This window comes from Anarhichas minor, unplaced genomic scaffold, assembly GCF_050575085.1.
Source record: "Anarhichas minor isolate MPS153535 unplaced genomic scaffold, ASM5057508v1 ptg000054l, whole genome shotgun sequence".
NCBI lineage: Eukaryota > Metazoa > Chordata > Actinopteri > Perciformes > Anarhichadidae > Anarhichas > Anarhichas minor.
Genome location: NW_027466500.1, coordinates 4,471,138 through 4,490,191, shown reverse-complemented (window position 1 = coordinate 4,490,191; position 19,054 = coordinate 4,471,138). Strand labels below are relative to the sequence as shown.

Sequence of the window (19,054 nt, the reverse complement as noted above, 5' to 3'; positions counted from 1 at the left end):
AGCAAATATGCAAGACATGGCCCCCTCCTTCTCGTCTCCTTATTGACCTTTCTTACTGTCTCCTTTCTGTTTTGTGAGGGTATAAATTAGAATGTACGGAGATGATTCGTGGGGCATTCTCATCAGACTCTGCAATACGTGTCTGAATCTGTTCTCCTTGCTTGCAACGCAATAAATTGACTTTACAACTTTGATCATTCATCAGACTCTGTTTATTTGATATTGATTGAAAACCTTCACTTCCTTCTCCCGAATAGTCATAGAAATATTCCACAACAATGACCCGTACAGGATGCTATTGCAGTAGTCCAGTCGAGAGGTGATGAAGGCATGGATGAGTGTTTCAGCGGCTGTGGAGGAGAGGAAGGGGCGTAGACGGGCAATGTTTTTGAGATAAAAGAACGCGTTTTTGTGATGTGATTGACGTGGCTTTCATAGGAGAGGGCTGTACTTCCTCCTTCATTTCAGCGATGTGAACAGGATATGGCCCACCTACAGACAGTGCACGTCAAAGAACAGACTTGCTGCCAAAACCAGTCAGACTCGGATTTGAATACTTAAACATTGCAGCCGCTGACAAGCACCTTGGAAGAGTGTTGTCGTCTCATACTCAGGAAACGAACACGGTAAATAGCTAACAGTAAATCATGCTGTAAAAATACACTTAATTTGTACAGTTACCTGTTAAAATGATAATGGTTATAATGTAGTTATTTGGCTTTCTATGCTGTTTTTAATTCGTAAATGTGCAATTATGGTATGAGCCAAGTGAAAAGGCTAATGTAATATTAGAACTCAACTAAACCCTATTTGGACAGGATACATTTCCATCTGGGAGGTGGGGTGATTTAAACATTAGCTGGTCTGTGATTTTTTTTTTTCAAGTCCTGAGTGCATAACATTAGCAGTTAATTCCAGTAGAACGAGGCCCATTTGTGATGTCAGCTAGGATTCAGAGATTTTTGGACCTGTCCACCATATCACAATCAAGAGCGATGGAATCATACTTTTTTTGGTCAACCTGGTTTCTTTTAGAGTTGAAATATCTTTATTGTTTTCTTGGATCAATATTTGAATAGTCCAGTCCAGTTTTTCTATCAAGCTTCCCAGATTAATTTGGACAAATACAAGACCTCAGCGGTTTACTAAGTCAAGAGAAGTATCTAAAGTATGATCAGAAGTAGTGATAGAAGTCTGTAGTGCAATTGTAATTGAATTAGAGGCAGGAGCAGTAGGATTTGAATAATAAAAAGAGTCATCTAAAAGGGATTTCAGTTGAAATGAATGAAGAATATATATTTATATATATATATATATATATATTTATATATTTATATATATTTATATATATATATATTATTCAACCTTGAATATGATCAAATCAGATATATGAGATACACAGCAATCTCCGGTATTAAAAAATTAAGCCAACACGCAAGTGCCAAAAAATGGCCCCTTGAAACTGTCTTGAAAAACAAATGACAACTGTACAGAGGGGAATTTGATTATAACTCACCAATTTTAATTATATTTAGGCTTAAAACTGTGCATTAAGGGTGTGGACGCTTTGAGAGGTGCTGTCACTCTCGAAGCTGTTAATCCAGTTGACACTTGATCACTTGGAAAGTTTTGTGGAATTTATGGCAGTTGACTAGCTGTTACTTTGTGTAATAACAGGATACTATGGGTGTTGGGAGAGTTCTGTATTTATGTCAACGGTTGATGCATTTTATGGTTATTTCAACATCCATCCATGTCTGAATATTGAACTGACAATTGAATGAAACAGAGACAAACAGTATAATTAGCTCCGAGGATGTAGGTTTGGTTTCAGCTTGCAGATATTTTTGTCAGGCATCCAGCAAAGCAGAGAATGACTTGAAGCATTTCCTGTCACTGTACATCAGACTTGCACAACAAGGTATCTACAAACCAGCCCTTCTTCAGTTCATTGGTACCTCTGAACTGTCTTGTGTCAACAGCTCTCGGGTTGAGATCAAAACTCTGCAGTGGTCAATTCAAACAGTGGCCCCTCTTAATGTAATCCTGCTTTTTAGATACTTGTCTTGTTGCAGCACCGAACTTCTATCAGACCTCAGGTAACAGTCTACAACCTGGTATTTTTTTATGTTTTAAAAAAGAAAGTTTTACATTTTTTTAATATTTTAAAATCAGACTTAGTGACAACTTTGTGTTTTACTTATTAGGGGAGAGCACTTTTAATTTAAACCTACAATCTCATTTTAAAATCTATACTTTGACAGCAGAAATTTGTTTTCTAATGTTGTGACTTCAAGGGAATTAAGGCCACAAATTATTTTGTTTTATCGTTCATCTTAAACAATTTAATTTTTCCCTGTCAAACAGTTATACTGTTTGCACCAGTCTTCAGGTTCAGCATGGCTGTCAACATTCCCGGACTGATAGCAATGCTGTTCTTCTACCTGCTGGTTCTCGGAGTCGGCATCTGGGCTTCTATCAAGTCCAAAAAGGAGGAGAACAAAAGTGCGGCTGACAAACTGGAGATGGCTCTGTTGGGAAACCGAAGCATAAAAAAGGTGGTGGGGATCTTCACAATGACAGGTACAGTGTTACATTGTAGATAGGTAGAGGAGGTGGCACTTTAACTGGATTTAATTGTCCGTCCTTTACAGCCTGCAAGCGGTGTTGCTAATTCCTTTCACTGGAAAGTAACTAAAGCCTACTTAAACATGCGTGAACGTATTCCAACTTGCCATCACATTTGCCACCACAACATAAATGGGAAAACATAGTATTATATAAATGGAAATTCTAGAAGATGGGGTTGTGACGAACTGAATTCTCTACAGCATCAGAAATTGTTTTTTCTTTTTGTATGCATGTACTTTTCTCTATACTGGTTTCTCTTGTGAACTCATTTCTGTGTTTGTATGTGTCTGTCCCTCCTGTAGCCACGTGGGTTGGAGGCTGCTTCATCATGGGCCTAACTGAGATGATATACACCCCCTCTATGGGACTAATGTCGGCGGTAATCCTCATAGCAGCTTATTCTTTTACCTTTATTTTTGGTAAGTATTAAAGAATTACAATCAAGAGAAGTTTGATCATGTTTGCATATTTCATACAACAAAAACACGAAGTGAGAGACAAAGAAAGGCAGAAAGGGGATAAAGCACATTACACGTAACAGGCCCACAGAGGCCTTCTCTGGATGAATTAATTGACTTCCTCTTGTCTGCTGCTTCAAGCATTTTGAAATTGTGTCAGGCCTCATGAATGAAATTGAATTCTAATCATATATAGTAAATTAGAGGTGTTTGTGAGATTCATTGATCTTATAATTATCATTGTACAGCCATCTCTTTTGTAATGACTGTATCGGGAGAAAAAGTATTTTAGGGCCCTTGTGCATCATGTGATCCTGTGGGCTTGGTTTGGGTGTATTAAGAGAGCTGGACACAGCACTGCCACAGAAATAAGTAGAACCAGCATTGCTTCAGGAGACTTTTAAAGGAACGAACCAGGGTTAATAGACCAACAGGGATAGCTGAGTTAGCATGACTTCCTCTGTAAGTAAGGTTAGCCTAGTTAGCAAGGCTGAAGGTAACCAAAGAAGGTAACCTTCTGCTGCCTGTCACATTGTGCCTTGAGTCCCACATAGCTCCACTGGACTTGAGACCATGTTTGATGAAGTCTGCCTGATCTGCCACTTATTGAAAGCAGGTGTGAATGCAAGGCTCATGATCAGATGTTCATGTAATGTTCAAATAGATCAGATGTTCATATAACGTATCCAGACGACGCACTGCATGTGAATACCAGGGAGGTGATGTATGTTTTTGCTGTTTTTCTTTTGACTGTATGCATCTTGCATTTGTTAAATTTGTCTGTCTGTTTTAATATTCAGGTGGCCTTGTGTTCATCAAGCCAATGAGAGACAACAAATATGTGACCGTGTTGGACCCTTTCCAGATCAAGTATGGAAAAGCATTCACAGCCATTCAGTCACTGGGTGCACTTCTCAGCGATATTTTGTGGTTGGCTGGATCACTAATCAGCTTAGGTACGGTATACAAGCACTTTACCTACAACTTCTTTATAGTTTCTATTTTGACAACAGGTGCATGTGTGTGTTTCAGGTGCCACCATGAATGTGATTTTGGATTTGCCCTACTCTGTGAGCATCTGGATCTCTACTGCTGTGGTGATTGTCTACACACTGCTGGGCGGCCTCTACTCTGTGGCATACACAGACATCATACAGGTCATCCTCATTTTCATCACCATGGTGAGGATACTATATTGGAACGAAAACAAAGTGTTCTAATGAAATCCGATACAGTAGTTGTGCAATTAATGAATGGTCCTACAGTTTGTGGTGATCTATTTGGTTGATTCATATCGTTCTTTAATGATGCTGACAACATATTCTAATAAAAAACAATTATGTCCTCAAAAATGATTTATTATTACATTATGAGCTTTGCCAGGGTATTTTCTGGGCTTGTTGTACTGGATTGCATTGGAATGCAGGTGTACCTATTATACGAATGTTAAAAGGTTTTTTTGTCTTAAGGAATTAGTTTCTCATATTGAAATGTACACACACACATTTTCTGTAGCTTACCTTGCTTTATTTTGCTGTTTAAATGATTTATTTTTGCTTTAGTTGCTGTCATGTGTTCTTTGTCTTTGCAGAGTGTCTGTTTACCGTTTGTCCTGATAAACCCCACCCATGTGGACATTACTCAGACGGCCCTGAACAACACTTTCCAGGCGCCGTGGATTGGTAAACTGGAGAGGAAGTTTGCTTGGACCTCTATCGATACCTTCTTATATCTGGTGAGCTCAAGACATTTAAGGATGGTTTGCTCCAGTGTAAATACATCAGCCTCCATATAATGTTGCAGCTGGTTACATACAATAAATGGCTATATTGATTTGTATAATGTTGGCATAACAGTTTCATAGGTTTTTCAGGAAAACTCACAGGAATATGATTCAAATTTTATCCTCGTCATTTGATTAAAATTGTCACTTTCAAGTTGCAGTCAATGTAAAGCATGGAAGGTTTACTGTAAATGTCCCACAATGGTCTAAGTGTTTCTTCAGACCTTCTCCACCCTGAAAAACAACATTCAGGGAACTTGTTGTGAATAAAAAACCTACATAGTTTTAGATTGGTTGATTGGGAGTCCTGCTTTGGTCCAGTTTTGGGGACTGATGCACCTGGATTGATAAAAGGACAATGGTAGATGTTATTTTTATTTCTTCTTTCTCCTGTTTATTCAACCCGCAGCCCACCTAGATTTGATCAATTTCTAACCATACCCATGCACGCACATTAAGAAATCCTTATTTTTTACCCATTACAAGAACGTTTTGTGCATTACCAGACCCTGGTTACCATGTGAAGGACCCTAGAAGATTGCCTGTGCTGATAAATGATGAGCACTCAGTTCAATTGTTATCTAATGGTTGTCTTAATGAATTAAACTACCTACTAAATGTGATGTGTGATTGACTATCTCAACGTTCACAGATTCAATAGGAATAACAATTAATATGACTGTATTACTTCCAAGACACTGGGAAGCCTGGGAACCCAAGTCTTCCACCAGAGGATATTGTCTGCTACTTCCACATCGGCGGCTAGGACCACATGCTTTGTTGGGTCTTTCTCTGTTATCATATTTGGAATACCTTCTATACTGATCGGGGCAGTGGCTGCTTCCACAGGTAATAAGAGCTTTTAAAGACATCAACAGATTTTTATTGAAAACAAATTGTCTGTCCTTTACAGCCTGCAAGCGGTGTTGCTAATTCCTTTCACTGGAAAGTAGCTAAAGCCTACTTAAACATGCTTCTCAACGTTTGAGTAAGAATCCCGAGCATAGTCAATTGAAGATTGCATAGATTTAATCAGAGGAGATGTTTAAGACAAAACAATTAATAGTTTAAGAACTGATGAGACATTTGAGTTCCCAAAGATAGCTGAAACAAGTAACTGTGTTAAGACAGATTAGGAAGTCATTTAAATCAGCAGACAAGTGAATGGAGAAAATATAATTGTTTAGTATAACAGATGATGTGTGAGTTGTGTGAGATTATGAGTCTTGATTGACAGCCCCGAACAATGACAGCATGGAGATAAGAGTGAGCATGTCTGAACTGTATGAGAAATAAACTACAGGCATAAGCATGCAAAAGGGAAGTCTTCCTGACTGGACTTAGTCTAGCGCTTCATTTGGCGGACAACATTATATACAAAGTTAATGGAAAGACAGGATTAGGTGCAAATTCGCCCAGGCAAATTGCAAAATTGCAAATTGAAGCACATACTTGAAAATTGCAAAATTTGAGCAGCCAATTTGTGCAAATTCCGAGGCTTTGTGAATCTGCTTCATTAACGCACAGAGATTAGTGGAAGAGGGAGAGAGACATGGAGACAAATGGGAGAAGGGCGCAGAGCTCCTGGTGAGATCATTTAGAGGCTGAACTGAACTCAAACACAAAAATGGTCGAGCTGTTAAATTCTTGCGAACATAGCTGGTCAAAAATATGTTTCATTCTCTCTTTGTTTGTCATATCTGTCTACTTGCCAGACTGGAACCTCACTTCTTATGGTTCTCCGTCTCCATTGGAACGTGGGGAGGCAGCTATGATCCTGCCTATCGCCCTGAACTACCTCACCCCAACCTTTGTCGCTATCACCGGCACCGCAGCCATTTCTGCCGCTGCTATGTCATCAGCCGACTCTACTTTGCTCTCCGCAGCCTCCATTTTCACTTGCAACATCTACAAGACTATCCTGAGGCCTCAGGTGTGAACAACTAAGAATGTTTATTAATGCTACATCTCAAAAAAAAGGAGGCAATCCTTCCTTTTCAAAGATTTGAAAGACTTGAATGAGAAACTGAAAAGAGTTGGAAGCGACTGCGAGTGGCATAAAAGTAATGAATGGGCATTATGGAGAAAAAGGGCAGTAGATAAAGTAGAAGGGTAGAATGAGAAAAGATTGAGAGAATGTGAAACCTTAGCTCCATTACTTCTCTGAAACAAATTTGTCTTTGCTATTTCCTTTCTATTCAGGCATCACAGAGAGAAATCCAGTGGGTGATCCGTGCTACTGTGGTTGTGGCAGGCTTGATGGGAGCATCACTCACCAACCTTAAAAATAGTGTCATTTGGATGGTGTTCCTTGGTAATGAAGTGTGCTACATATTGATCTTCTCTCAGCTCGTCTGTGTCCTCTTCTTCAACATATCCAACTTCTACGGGGCTGTTATGGGCTGGTCGACAGGGTTGGTGTTAAGACTGCTCAGTGGAGAGCCATCACTAGGGGTAGCACCAGTCATACACTTCCCAGGATGCGATCTCGAGGATGGCATTTATGTTCAGTACTCCCCAGTGAGGACCATCGCCATGCTGTCTGCCATCGCTGCCAACTTGTTGTTCTCCTACCTGGCTTCTGTGCTTTCCAACAAAGGGTTGCTTCCTGAGAAGTGGGATGTGTTCAAGGTGAAAGCCCAGCACTCAGCACAAGCACCGACACCAAGCGATGACGGCAAAACATACAATGAGAAGGAGACGCTTGATGAAAATCAATCTCACCAAGATACATTAGAGCCAATGATTACCACCACATGTTAAAGATTTTATGTGCAGTACTTTAATGTAATAATAATAATTATTATTACTATCAACATGCAAGCAGTTTCTTTTGGAGTATTCAAGCTACTGTATTTGGGTTTTTCATAAATGGGGGCTTATCCTCTGAGGATGAGGAGGACTGGAACGAAGAACTTGAGCAAGGATGATCACATTGGTTGTGATATGGATGAGTTGATGTAGCCATTGTATTTCTATGTGTTTTTAAATAGATATTCTTAATTCATCTTAAAGGACAGTATACAAAAGAAAATGTATTTCATTCTGAACTCTTAGTGACGGTAGCAACTAATCAGTTACTTTTAACATGTAACACTTAAAGGTAAAATTTGTCAACTTTTATTTGGATATTCAATCAGTGCTGATGGTAAATGCAGTCCATTGAAGAAATAAATTCTGCAGGTATTGCTATATTGATGTTGGCTGCTGCACCGTAAAGCAGCCTCTATCTGTCTGAATAGAGCTGAGTATCCGAGTTAGGCCAAATACAAATAAAAAGAGTAAAACAATGTATCTTTTGTTTGAAGAGGAATTTTGGATGGATCTGGATGTGTGTGATGCTGTCGGATGGATCAGGCATGTCCCTGCACCTTGTTGTGGCTTGTCTTTTGGAGTAAGGGACAGCACAAAAACATACATAACTAACTTTACAGGTTAAAAGCAGATTTAAATAGATGAGTTTTAAGTGCAGTTTTGAAAGTTGCGAGTGACGGAGAATGTCTGAGGTGCTAGGGGAGGGAGTTCGAGAGGGAGGGGGCAGCAATGGAGAAGGCCCTGTCCTCGGTCTGATGCTTGGACAGAGTAGTTGGGGTATGGAGGTTGGCATCGGCGGATCTGAGGTTGCGGTTGGGAGCGTGTCGATGCATGAAGTCCGAAAGGTATGAAGGGGCGAGGTTATGAAGGGCTTTGTATGTGATGAGGAGAATCTTGAACTAGATTCTTTGCTGTATGGGGAGCCAGTGGAGGTTTTGAAGGACTGGGGTGATGTATGATGTCGTGGTGCGGGAGTGGGAGAGCAGTTGGGCAGCTAAGTTCTGGAAGTATTGTAGTTTGTTCATGATTTTGGTGGGTGAGCCGTACAGGATGCTATTGCAGTAGTCCAGTCAAGAGGTGATGAAGGCGTGGATGAGTGTTTCAGCGGCTGTGGAGGAGAGGAAGGGGCGTAGACGGGCGATGATTTTGAGACAAAAGGCGTTTTTTGTGATGTGATTGACGTGGATTTCATAGGAGAGGGTTTGATCAAAAATGATACCAAGGTTACGGACATGTGTGGAAGCAGGAACAGTGGTGTCATCGCTGCAGAGAGAGAAGTTGTTTTGGGATTTGTTTGTTGATTTGGGGCCGATGATGAGGATTTCAGATTTGTCGGTTTGAGAAAGTTGGCTTGCATCCAGGTGTTTATATCTGTGAGGCAGTTGGTGATGGTGGAGTGGGTGGTGGGGGTGATGGATTTGGTGGAGATGTAGAACTGAGTGTCGTCAGCATAGCAGTGGAAATGGAAACCATGGTGGTGTATGATGTCGCCAAGGGGGAGCAGGTAGAGGATGAAGAGGAGGGGACCGAGTACCGAACCTTGGGGGACACCTTGAGAGACTGGGGCTGTGTCAGACTTGAATTTGTTGATACTAATGAACTGTTCACGGTCAGAGAGGTATAACTTGAACCAGGAGAGGGCTGTGCCAGTAATGTGGAGGGAGGACTTGAGACGGGAAAGGAGGATGGAGTGTTTGATGGTGTCAGAGTGTGCACTGAGGTCGAGTAGTACCAGGATGTTGAGGGAGTGGTCATCAGAGGAGAGGAGGAGGTCGTTAGTGACTTTGATTAGGGCAGTTTCTCTGCTGTGATGAGATCTGACAGAGAGGAGGAGCGGGCAGAGGGCCGGGAGACAAGACATGGCTAAAGTGGAAGGGATAGGGTCCAGGTCACAGGTCGGAGTCTTCATTCCAGAAAGTGATTTATTGAGATCTGAGGGGGAGAATTGGGAGAGTGACCAGTCAGTTAGTGGGGGATTTACAGATACTGGAATTGGCCAGTTGGTTGTAGATTGTATACGTTTTTGCTTGGTATTACCTCATCAAGCATGTTGCTTGAGTTCCGTCAGAAAGATAACTGTGATTTTTACTCTATATTTCTTAAAGAGAACAAGCTTTTATGCCAACAAGTTAAAAACATCTGTGAAATGGCTTTGGGATTTAAGGGTCAGGAATAGCATAATATTGTGAGATCACTGAGAAATGAATGACAAAAAAGCACGCTCAACAAAATGTCTCTCTTAAGAATAACATGTGGTAGAATCTTGTTTTGTGTTTGTCCCTAGACTCAACAGACTCAAGTTTAGGGCAAAGGTTGGCAGCTGTACTTTCTCCCTCATTTCAGCGATGTGAACAGGATATGGCCCACCTACAGACAGTGCACGTCAAAGAACAGACTTGCTGCCAAAACTAGTCGGACTCGCACATCAGGTCTTTCTTTCCCCCAATTTGAATACATTGCAGCCGCTGACAAGCACCTTGGAAGAGTGTTGTCGTCTCACACTCAGGACACGAACACGGTAAGTAGCTAACAGTAAACCATGCTGTCAAAATATAATTAATTTGTACAGTTACCTCTTAAAATGATACTAGTTATAATGTAGTTATTTGGCTTTGTATGCTGTTTTTAATTCTTAAATGTGCATGGTATGAGCCAAGTGATAAGGCTAATGTAATATTAGAACTCAACTAAACCCTATTTGGACAGGATACATTTCCATCTGGGAGGTGGGGTGATTTAAACATTAGCTGGTCTGTGATTTTTTTTCCAGTCCTGAGTGCATAACATTAGCAGTTAATTCCAGTAGAACGAGGCCCGTTTGTGATGTCAGCTAAGATTCAGAGATTTTTGGACCTGTCCACCATATCACAATCAAGAGCGATGGAATCATGCTTTTTTTGGTCAACCTGGTTTCTTTTAGAGATGAAATATCTTTATTGTTTTCTTGGATCAATATTTGAATAGTCCAGTCCAGTTTTTCTATCAAGCTTCCCAGATTAATTTGGACAAATACAAGACCTCAGTGGTTTAGTAAGTCAACAGAAGTATCTAAAGTATGATCAGAAGTAGTGATAGAAGTCTGTAGTTCAATTGTAATTGAATTAGAGGCAGGAGAAGTAGGATTTGAATAATAAAAAGAGTCATCTAAAAGGGATTTCAGTTGGAATGAATGAAGAATATACATATATATATTCAACCTTGAATATGATCAAATCAGATACATGAGATACATGGCAATCTCCGGTGTTAAAAAATGAATTCAACACGCAAGTGCCAAAAAATGGCCACTTGAAACTGTCTTGAAAAACAAATGACAACTGTACAGAGAGGAATTTCATTATAACTCACCAATTTAAATTATATTTAGGCTTAAAATTGTGCATTGAGGGTGTGGACGCTTTGACTGAGAGGTGCCGACACTCTCGAAGTTGCTAATAATACATAGTGTGTCATTCATTAGAATCAACAATTTAGCAAGTGAATGAGCACCCAGCCATAAGCATTTTGGATGTGATTCAGAAACATTTACGCAGAGTTAATCCAGTTGACACTTGATCACTTGGAAATTTTTGTGGAATTTATGGCAGTTTACTAGCTGTTACTTTGTGTAATAACAGGATACTATGGGTGTTGGGAGATTTCTGTATTTATGTCAACGGTTGATGCATTTTATGGTTATTTCAACATCCATCCATGTCTGGATATTGAACTAACAATTGAATGAAACGGAGACAAACAGTATAATTAGCCCCGAGGATGTAGGTTTGGTTTCAGCTTGCAGATATTTTTGTCAGGCATCCAGCAAAGCAGAGAATGACTTGAAGCATTTCCTGTCACTGTTCATCAGACTTGCCCAACAAGGTATCTACAAACCAGCCCTTCTTCAGTTCATTGGTACCTCTGAACTGTCTTGTGTCAACAGCTCTCGGGTTGAGATCAAAACTCTGCAGTGGTCAATTCAAACAGTGGCCCCTCTTAATGTAATCCTGCTTTTTGGATACTTGTCTTGTTGCAGCTCCGAACTTCTATCAGACCTCAGGTAACAGTCAGTTATACTGTTTGCACCAGTCTTCAGGTTCAGCATGGCTGTCAACATTCCCGGACTGATAGCAATGCTGTTCTTCTACCTGCTGGTTCTCGGAGTCGGCATCTGGGCTTCTATCAAGTCCAAAAAGGAGGAGAACAAAAGTGCGGCTAACAAACTGGAGATGGCTCTGTTGGGAAACCGAAGCATAAAAAAGGTGGTGGGGATCTTCACAATGACAGGTACAGCGTTACATTGTAGATAGGTAGAGGAGGTGGCACTTTAACTGGATTTAATTGTCCGTCCTTTACAGCCTGCAAGCGGTGTTGCTAGTTCCTTTCACTGGAAAGTAGCTAAAGCCTACTTAAACATATGTGAACGTATTCCAACTTGCCATCACGTTTGCTACCACAACATAAATGGGAAAATATAGTATTATATAAACGGAAATTCTGGAAGACGGGGTTGGTGACGAACTGAATTCTCTACAACATCAGAAAACAATATTTGTTTTTGTATGCATGTACTTTTGTCTATACTGGTTTCTCTTGTGAACTAATTTCTGTGTTTGTATGTGTCTGTCCCTCCTGTAGCCACGTGGGTTGGAGGCTGCTTCATCATGGGCATAACTGAGATGATATACACCCCCTCTATGGGACTAATGTCGGCGGTAAACCTCATAGCAGCTTATTCTTTTTCGTTGATTTTCGGTAAGTATTAAAGAATTACAATCAAGAGAAGTTTGATCATGTTTGCATATTTCAGACAACGAAAACTGACATTGCTTCAATCAAAAGACAGATTAGCAGTGTGTAAATTTAAAAAAAATAGTTTGGGCCCATTCATTACAATAAAGGATGCTCACACTGAAAACGTTTTTCAGGCTTCTTTGTTCCTATGCAATTTTGGGCCCTGTTACGTACCCTTTTCTATTAGTCCAGAGGATAAGTAGACGAACATACAACAACCAAAGAATGTGAAATAGTCAAAGGTGGAAGTAACAATTTAACAGTATTTATTTAAACTCAGGTATTTTCAAACAAAAGGTTCACAAACAAAGTGGGAGAGGGTGGGACACGTGGTCGTACGAAACAAATAGAAATCAAGGGGGGGGGGGGGGGGGAGCACATAACAGGCCCTCAGAGGCCTTCTCTGGATAAATTAATTGACTTCCTCTTGTCTGCTGCTTCAAGATTTTTGAAATTGTGTCAGGCCTCATGAATGAAATTGAATTCTAATCATATATAGTAAATTAGAGGTGTTTGTGAGATTCATTGATCTTATAATTATCATTGTACAGCCATCTCTTTTGTAATGACTGTATGTATCGGGAGAAAAAGTATTTTAGGGCCCTTGTGCATCATGTGATCCTGTGGGCTTGGTTTGGGTGTATTAAGAGAGCTGGACACAGCACTGCCACAGAAATAAGTAGAACCAGCATTGCTTCAGGAGACTTTTAAAGGAAAGAACCAGGGTTAATAGACCAACAGGGATAGCTGAGTTAGCATGACTTCCTCTGTAAGTAAGGTTAGCCTAGTTAGCAAGGCTGAAGGTAACCAAAGAAGGTAACCTTCTGCTGCCTGTCACATTGTGCCTTGAGTCCCACATAGCTTCACTTGACTTGAGACCATGTTTGATGAAGTCTGCCTGATCTGCCACTTATTGAAAGCAGGTGTGAATACAAGGCTCATGATCAGATGTTCATGTAATGTTCAAATAGATCAGATGTTCATATAACGTATCCAGACGACGCACTGCATGTGAATACCAGGGAGGTGATGTGTGTTTTTGCTGTTTTTCTTTTGACTGTATATATTTTGCATTTGCTAAATCTATCCGTCTGTTTTAATATTCAGGTGGCCTTGTGTTCATCAAGCCAATGAGAGACAACAAATATGTGACCGTGTTGGACCCTTTCCAGATCAAGTATGGAAAAGCATTCACAGCCATTCAGTCACTGGGTGCACTTCTCAGCGATATTTTGTGGTTGGCTGGAACACTAATCAGCTTAGGTACGGTATACAAGCACTTTACCTACAACTTCTTTATAGTTTCTATTTTGACAACAGGTGCATGTGTGTGTTTCAGGTGCCACCATGAATGTGATTTTGGATTTGCCCTACTCTGTGAGCATCTGGATCTCTACTGCTGTGGTGATTGTCTACACACTGCTGGGCGGCCTCTACTCTGTGGCATACACAGACATCATACAGGTCATCCTCATTTTCGTCACCATGGTGAGGATACTATACTTTTATGCTATACGTTTTAGGAAAACACGAAGGAACAGTCTCTTGACTGTGTTTGGAACAACCTGTGACTAATCATACTTCATTAGTGCAGAAAACATTGGAACGAAAACAAAGTGTTCTAATGAAATCCGATACAGTAGTTGTGCAATTAATGAATGGTCCTACAGTTTGTGGTGATCTATTTGGTTGATTCATATTGTTCTTTATTGATGCTGACAACATATTCTAATAAAAAACAATTATGTCCTCAAAAATGATTTATTATTACATTATGAGCTTTGCCAGGGTATTTTCTGGGCTTGTTGTACTGGATTGCATTGGAATGCAGGTGTACCTATTATATGAATATAAAAAGTTTTTTTGTCTTAAGGAATTTGTTTCTCATATTGAAATGTACACACACACATTTTCTGTAGCTTACCTTGCTTTATTTTGCTGTTTAAATGATTTATTTTTGCTTTAGTTGCTGTCATGTGTTCTTTGTCTTTGCAGAGTGTCTGTTTACCGTTTGTCCTGATAAACCCCACCCATGTGGACATTACTCAGACGGCCCTGAACAACACTTTCCAGGCGCCGTGGATTGGTAAACTGGAGAGGAAGTTTGCTTGGACCTGTATCGATACCTTCTTATATCTGGTGAGCTCAAGACATCTAAGGATGGTTTGCTCCAGTGTAAATACATCAGCCTCAGTATAATGTTGCAGCTGGTTAGATACAATAAATGGCTATATTAATTTGTGTAATGTTGGCATAACAGTTTCATAGGTTTTTCATGAAAACTCACAGGACTATGATTCAAATCTTATCATCCTCATTTGATTAAAATTGTCACTTTCAAGTTGCAGTCAATTCTCTGATGGAATATAAAGCATGGAAGATTCACTGTAAATGTCCCACAATGGTCTAAGTGTTTCTGTGTGAAAAACAACATTCAGGGAACTTGTTGTGAAAAAAAACCTACACAGTGCGAGATTGGTTGATTGGGAGTCCTGCTTCGGTCCAGTTTTGGGGACTGATGCACCTGGATTGATAAAAGGACAATGGTAGATGCTATTTTTATTTCTTCTTTCTCCTGTTTATTCAACTCGCAGCCCACCTAGATTTGATCAATTTATAACCATACCCATGCACGCACATTAGGAAATCCATATTTGTTACCCATTTTGTGCGTTACCAGACCCTGGTTACCAAGGACCCTAGAAGATTGCCTGTGCTGATAAATGATGAGCACTCAGTTCAATTGTTATCTAATGGTTGTCTTAATGAATTAAACTACCTAAATGTGATGTGTGATTGACTATCTCAACGGTCACAGATTCAATAGGAATAACAATTAATATGACTGTATTCCTTCCAAGTCACTGGGAAGCCTGGGAACCCAAGCCTTCCACCAGAGGACCTTGTCTGCTACTTCCACATCGGCGGCTAGGACCACATGCTTTGTTGGGTCTTTCTCTGTTATCATATTTGGAATACCTTCTATACTGATCGGGGCAGTGGCTGCTTCCACAGGTAATAAGAGCTTCTAAAGACATGAACTGATTTGTATTGAAAACATGCAAAGATGGTAACTAAAGTATAAGTACATACAATGTGTGTGAGTTAATGACTGCATTAAACCAAATCCCCCAGAAGCTATTACATTTAATGCTGTGCTTCTCAACGTTTGAGTAAGAATCCCGAGCATAGTCAATTGAAGATCGCATAGATTTAATCAGAGGAGATGTTTAAGACAAAACAATTAATAGTTTAAGAACTGCTGAGACATTTGAGTTCCCAAAGATAGCTGAAACAAGTAACTGTGTTAAGACAGAATAGGAAGTCATTTAGATCAGCAGACAAGTGAATGGAGAAAATATAATTGTTTAGTATAACAGATGATGTGTGAGTTGTGTGAGATGATGAGTCTTGATTGACAGCCCCGAACAATGACAGCATGGAGATAAGAGTGAGGCATGTCTGAACTGTATGAGAAATAAACTACAGGCATAAGCATGCAAAAGGGAAGTCTTCCTGACTGGACTTAGTCTAGCGCTTCATTTGGCGGACAACATTATATACAAAGTTAATGGAAAGACAGGATTAGGTGCAAATTCGCCCAGGCAAATTGCACAATTGCGAATTGAAGCACATACTTGAAAATTGCAAAATTTGAGCAGCCAATTTGTGCGAATTCCGAGGCTTTGTGAATCTGCTTCATTAACGCACAGAGATTAGTGGAAGAGGGAGAGAGACATGGAGACAAATGGGAGAAGGGCGCAGAGCTCCTGGTGAGATCATTTAGAGGCTGAACTGAACTCAAACACAAAAATGGTCGAGCTGTTAAATTCCTGCGAACATAGCTGGTCAGAAATATGTTTCATTCTCTCTTTGTTTGTCATATCTGTCTACATGCCAGACTGGAACCTCACTTCTTATGGTTCTCCGTCTCCTTTGGAACGTGGGGAGGCAGCTATGGTCCTGCCTATCGCCCTGAACTACCTCACCCCAACCTTCGTCGCTATCACCGGCACCGGAGCCATTTCTGCCGCTGCTATGTCATCAGCCGACTCTGCTTTGCTCTCCGCAGCCTCCATTTTCACTTGCAACATCTACAAGACTATCCTGAGGCCTCAGGTGTGAACAACTAAGAATGTTTCTTAATGCTACATCTAAAAAAAAAAAGAGGAGGCAAAACATCCTTTTCAAAGATTTGAAAGACTTGAATGAGAAACTGAAAAGAGTTGGAAGCGACTGTGAGTGACATAAAAGTAATGAATGGGCATTATGGAGAAAAAGGGCAGTAGATAAAGTAGAAGGGTAGAATGAGAAAAGATTGAGAGAATGTGAAACCTTAGCTCCATTACTTCTCTGAAACAAATTTGTCTTTGCTATTTCCTTTCTATTCAGGCATCACAGAGAGAAATCCAGTGGGTGATCCGTGCTACTGTGGTTGTGGCAGGCTTGATCGGTGCATCACTCACCAACCTTAAAAATAGTATCATTTGGATGGTGTTCCTTGGTTGTGAAGTGTGCTACATATTGATCTTCTCTCAGCTCGTCTGTGTCCTCTTCTTCAACATATCCAACTTCTACGGGGCTGTTATGGGCTGGTCGACAGGGTTGGTGTTAAGACTGCTCAGTGGAGAGCCATCACTAGGGGTAGCACCAGTCATACACTTCCCAGGATGCACTCTCGAGGATGGCATTTATGTTCAGTACTCCCCAGTGAGGACCATCGCCATGCTGTCTGCCATCGCTGCCAACTTGTTGTTCTCCTACCTGGCTTCTGTGCTTTCCAACAAAGGGTTGCTTCCTGAGAAGTGGGATGTGTTCAAAGTGAAAGCCCAGCACTCAGCACAACCACCGACACCAAGCGATGACGGCAAAAGATACAATGAGAAGGAGACGCTTGATGAAAATCAATCTCACCAAGAAACATTAGAGCCAATGATTACCACCACATGTTAAAGATTTTATGTGCAGTACTTTAATGTAATAATAATTATTATTATTACTATCAACATGCAAGCAGTTTCTTTTGGAGTATTCAAGCTACTGTATTTGGGTTTTTCATAAACGGGGGCTTATCCTCTGAGGATGAGGAGGACTGGAACGAAGAACTTGAGCAAGGATGATCACATTGGTTGTGATATGGATGAGTTGATGTAGCCATTGTATTTCTATGTGTTTTTAAATAGATATTCTTAATTCATCTTAAAGGACAGTATACAAAAGAAAATGTATTTCATTCTGAACTCTTAGTGACGGTAGCAACTAATCAGTTACTTTTAACATGTAACACTTAAAGGTAAAATTTGTCAACTTTTATTTGGATATTCAATCAGTGCTGATGGTAAATGCAGTCCATTGAAGAAATAAATTCTGCAGGTATTGCTATATTGATGTTGGCTGCTGCACCGTAAAGCAGCCTCTATCTGTCTGAATAGAGCTGAGTATCCGAGTTAGGCCAAATACAAATAAAAAGAGTAAAACAATGTATCTTTTGTTTGAAGAGGAATTTTGGATGGATCTGGATGTGTGTGATGCTGTCGGATGGATCAGGCATGTCCCTGCACCTTGTTGTGGCTTGTCTTTTGGAGTAAGGGACAGCACAAAAACATACATAACTAACTTTACAGGTTAAAAGCAGATTTAAATAGATGAGTTTTAAGTGCAGTTTTGAAAGTTGCGAGTGACGGAGAATGTCTGAGGTGCTAGGGGAGGGAGTTCGAGAGGGAGGGGGCAGCAATGGAGAAGGCCCTGTCCTCGGTCTGATGCTTGGACAGAGTAGTTGGGGTATGGAGGTTGGCATCGGCGGATCTGAGGTTGCGGTTGGGAGCGTGTCGATGCATGAAGTCCGAAAGGTATGAAGGGGCGAGGTTATGAAGGGCTTTGTATGTGATGAGGAGAATCTTGAACTAGATTCTTTGCTGTATGGGGAGCCAGTGGAGGTTTTGAAGGACTGGGGTGATGTATGATGTCGTGGTGCGGGAGTGGGAGAGCAGTTGGGCAGCTAAGTTCTGGAAGTATTGTAGTTTGTTCATGATTTTGGTGGGTGAGCCGTACAGGATGCTATTGCAGTAGTCCAGTCAAGAGGTGATGAAGGCGTGGATGAGTGTTTCAGCGGCTGTGGAGGAGAGGAAGGGGCGTAGACGGGCGATGATTTTGAGACAAAAGGCGTTTTTTGTGATGTGATTGACGTGGATTTCATAGGAGAGGGTTTGATCAAAAATGATACCAAGGTTACGGACATGTGTGGAAGCAGGAACAGTGGTGTCATCGCTGCAGAGAGAGAAGTTGTTTTGGGATTTGTTTGTTGATTTGGGGCCGATGATGAGGATTTCAGATTTGTCGGTTTGAGAAAGTTGGCTTGCATCCAGGTGTTTATATCTGTGAGGCAGTTGGTGATGGTGGAGTGGGTGGTGGGGGTGATGGATTTGGTGGAGATGTAGAACTGAGTGTCGTCAGCATAGCAGTGGAAATGGAAACCATGGTGGTGTATGATGTCGCCAAGGGGGAGCAGGTAGAGGATGAAGAGGAGGGGACCGAGTACCGAACCTTGGGGGACACCTTGAGAGACTGGGGCTGTGTCAGACTTGAATTTGTTGAT

The 19,054-nt window shown here is 40.8% G+C and overlaps 2 protein-coding genes across 2 annotated transcripts; both read left to right on the top strand.

Moving 5' to 3' along the window:
* The first annotated feature begins 488 nt into the window (after positions 1–488).
* On the top strand, positions 489–8,164 carry LOC142931717 (high-affinity choline transporter 1-like). The gene is made up of 9 exons (XM_076075785.1): positions 489–626; positions 2,368–2,583; positions 2,934–3,050; positions 3,890–4,045; positions 4,122–4,270; positions 4,681–4,824; positions 5,568–5,721; positions 6,588–6,805; positions 7,075–8,164. The coding sequence occupies exons 2-9, from the start codon at positions 2,400–2,402 to the stop codon at positions 7,633–7,635; spliced, it is 1,683 nt and encodes a 560-aa protein (XP_075931900.1). The 5' UTR covers positions 489–626; positions 2,368–2,399; the 3' UTR covers positions 7,636–8,164.
* Positions 8,165–11,768: 3,604 nt separating this feature from the next.
* Positions 11,769–17,941, top strand: LOC142931764 (high-affinity choline transporter 1-like). The gene is made up of 8 exons (XM_076075843.1): positions 11,769–11,952; positions 12,304–12,420; positions 13,567–13,722; positions 13,799–13,947; positions 14,455–14,598; positions 15,321–15,474; positions 16,361–16,578; positions 16,852–17,941. The coding sequence occupies exons 1-8, from the start codon at positions 11,769–11,771 to the stop codon at positions 17,410–17,412; spliced, it is 1,683 nt and encodes a 560-aa protein (XP_075931958.1). The 3' UTR covers positions 17,413–17,941.
* Positions 17,942–19,054: the final 1,113 nt, after the last annotated feature.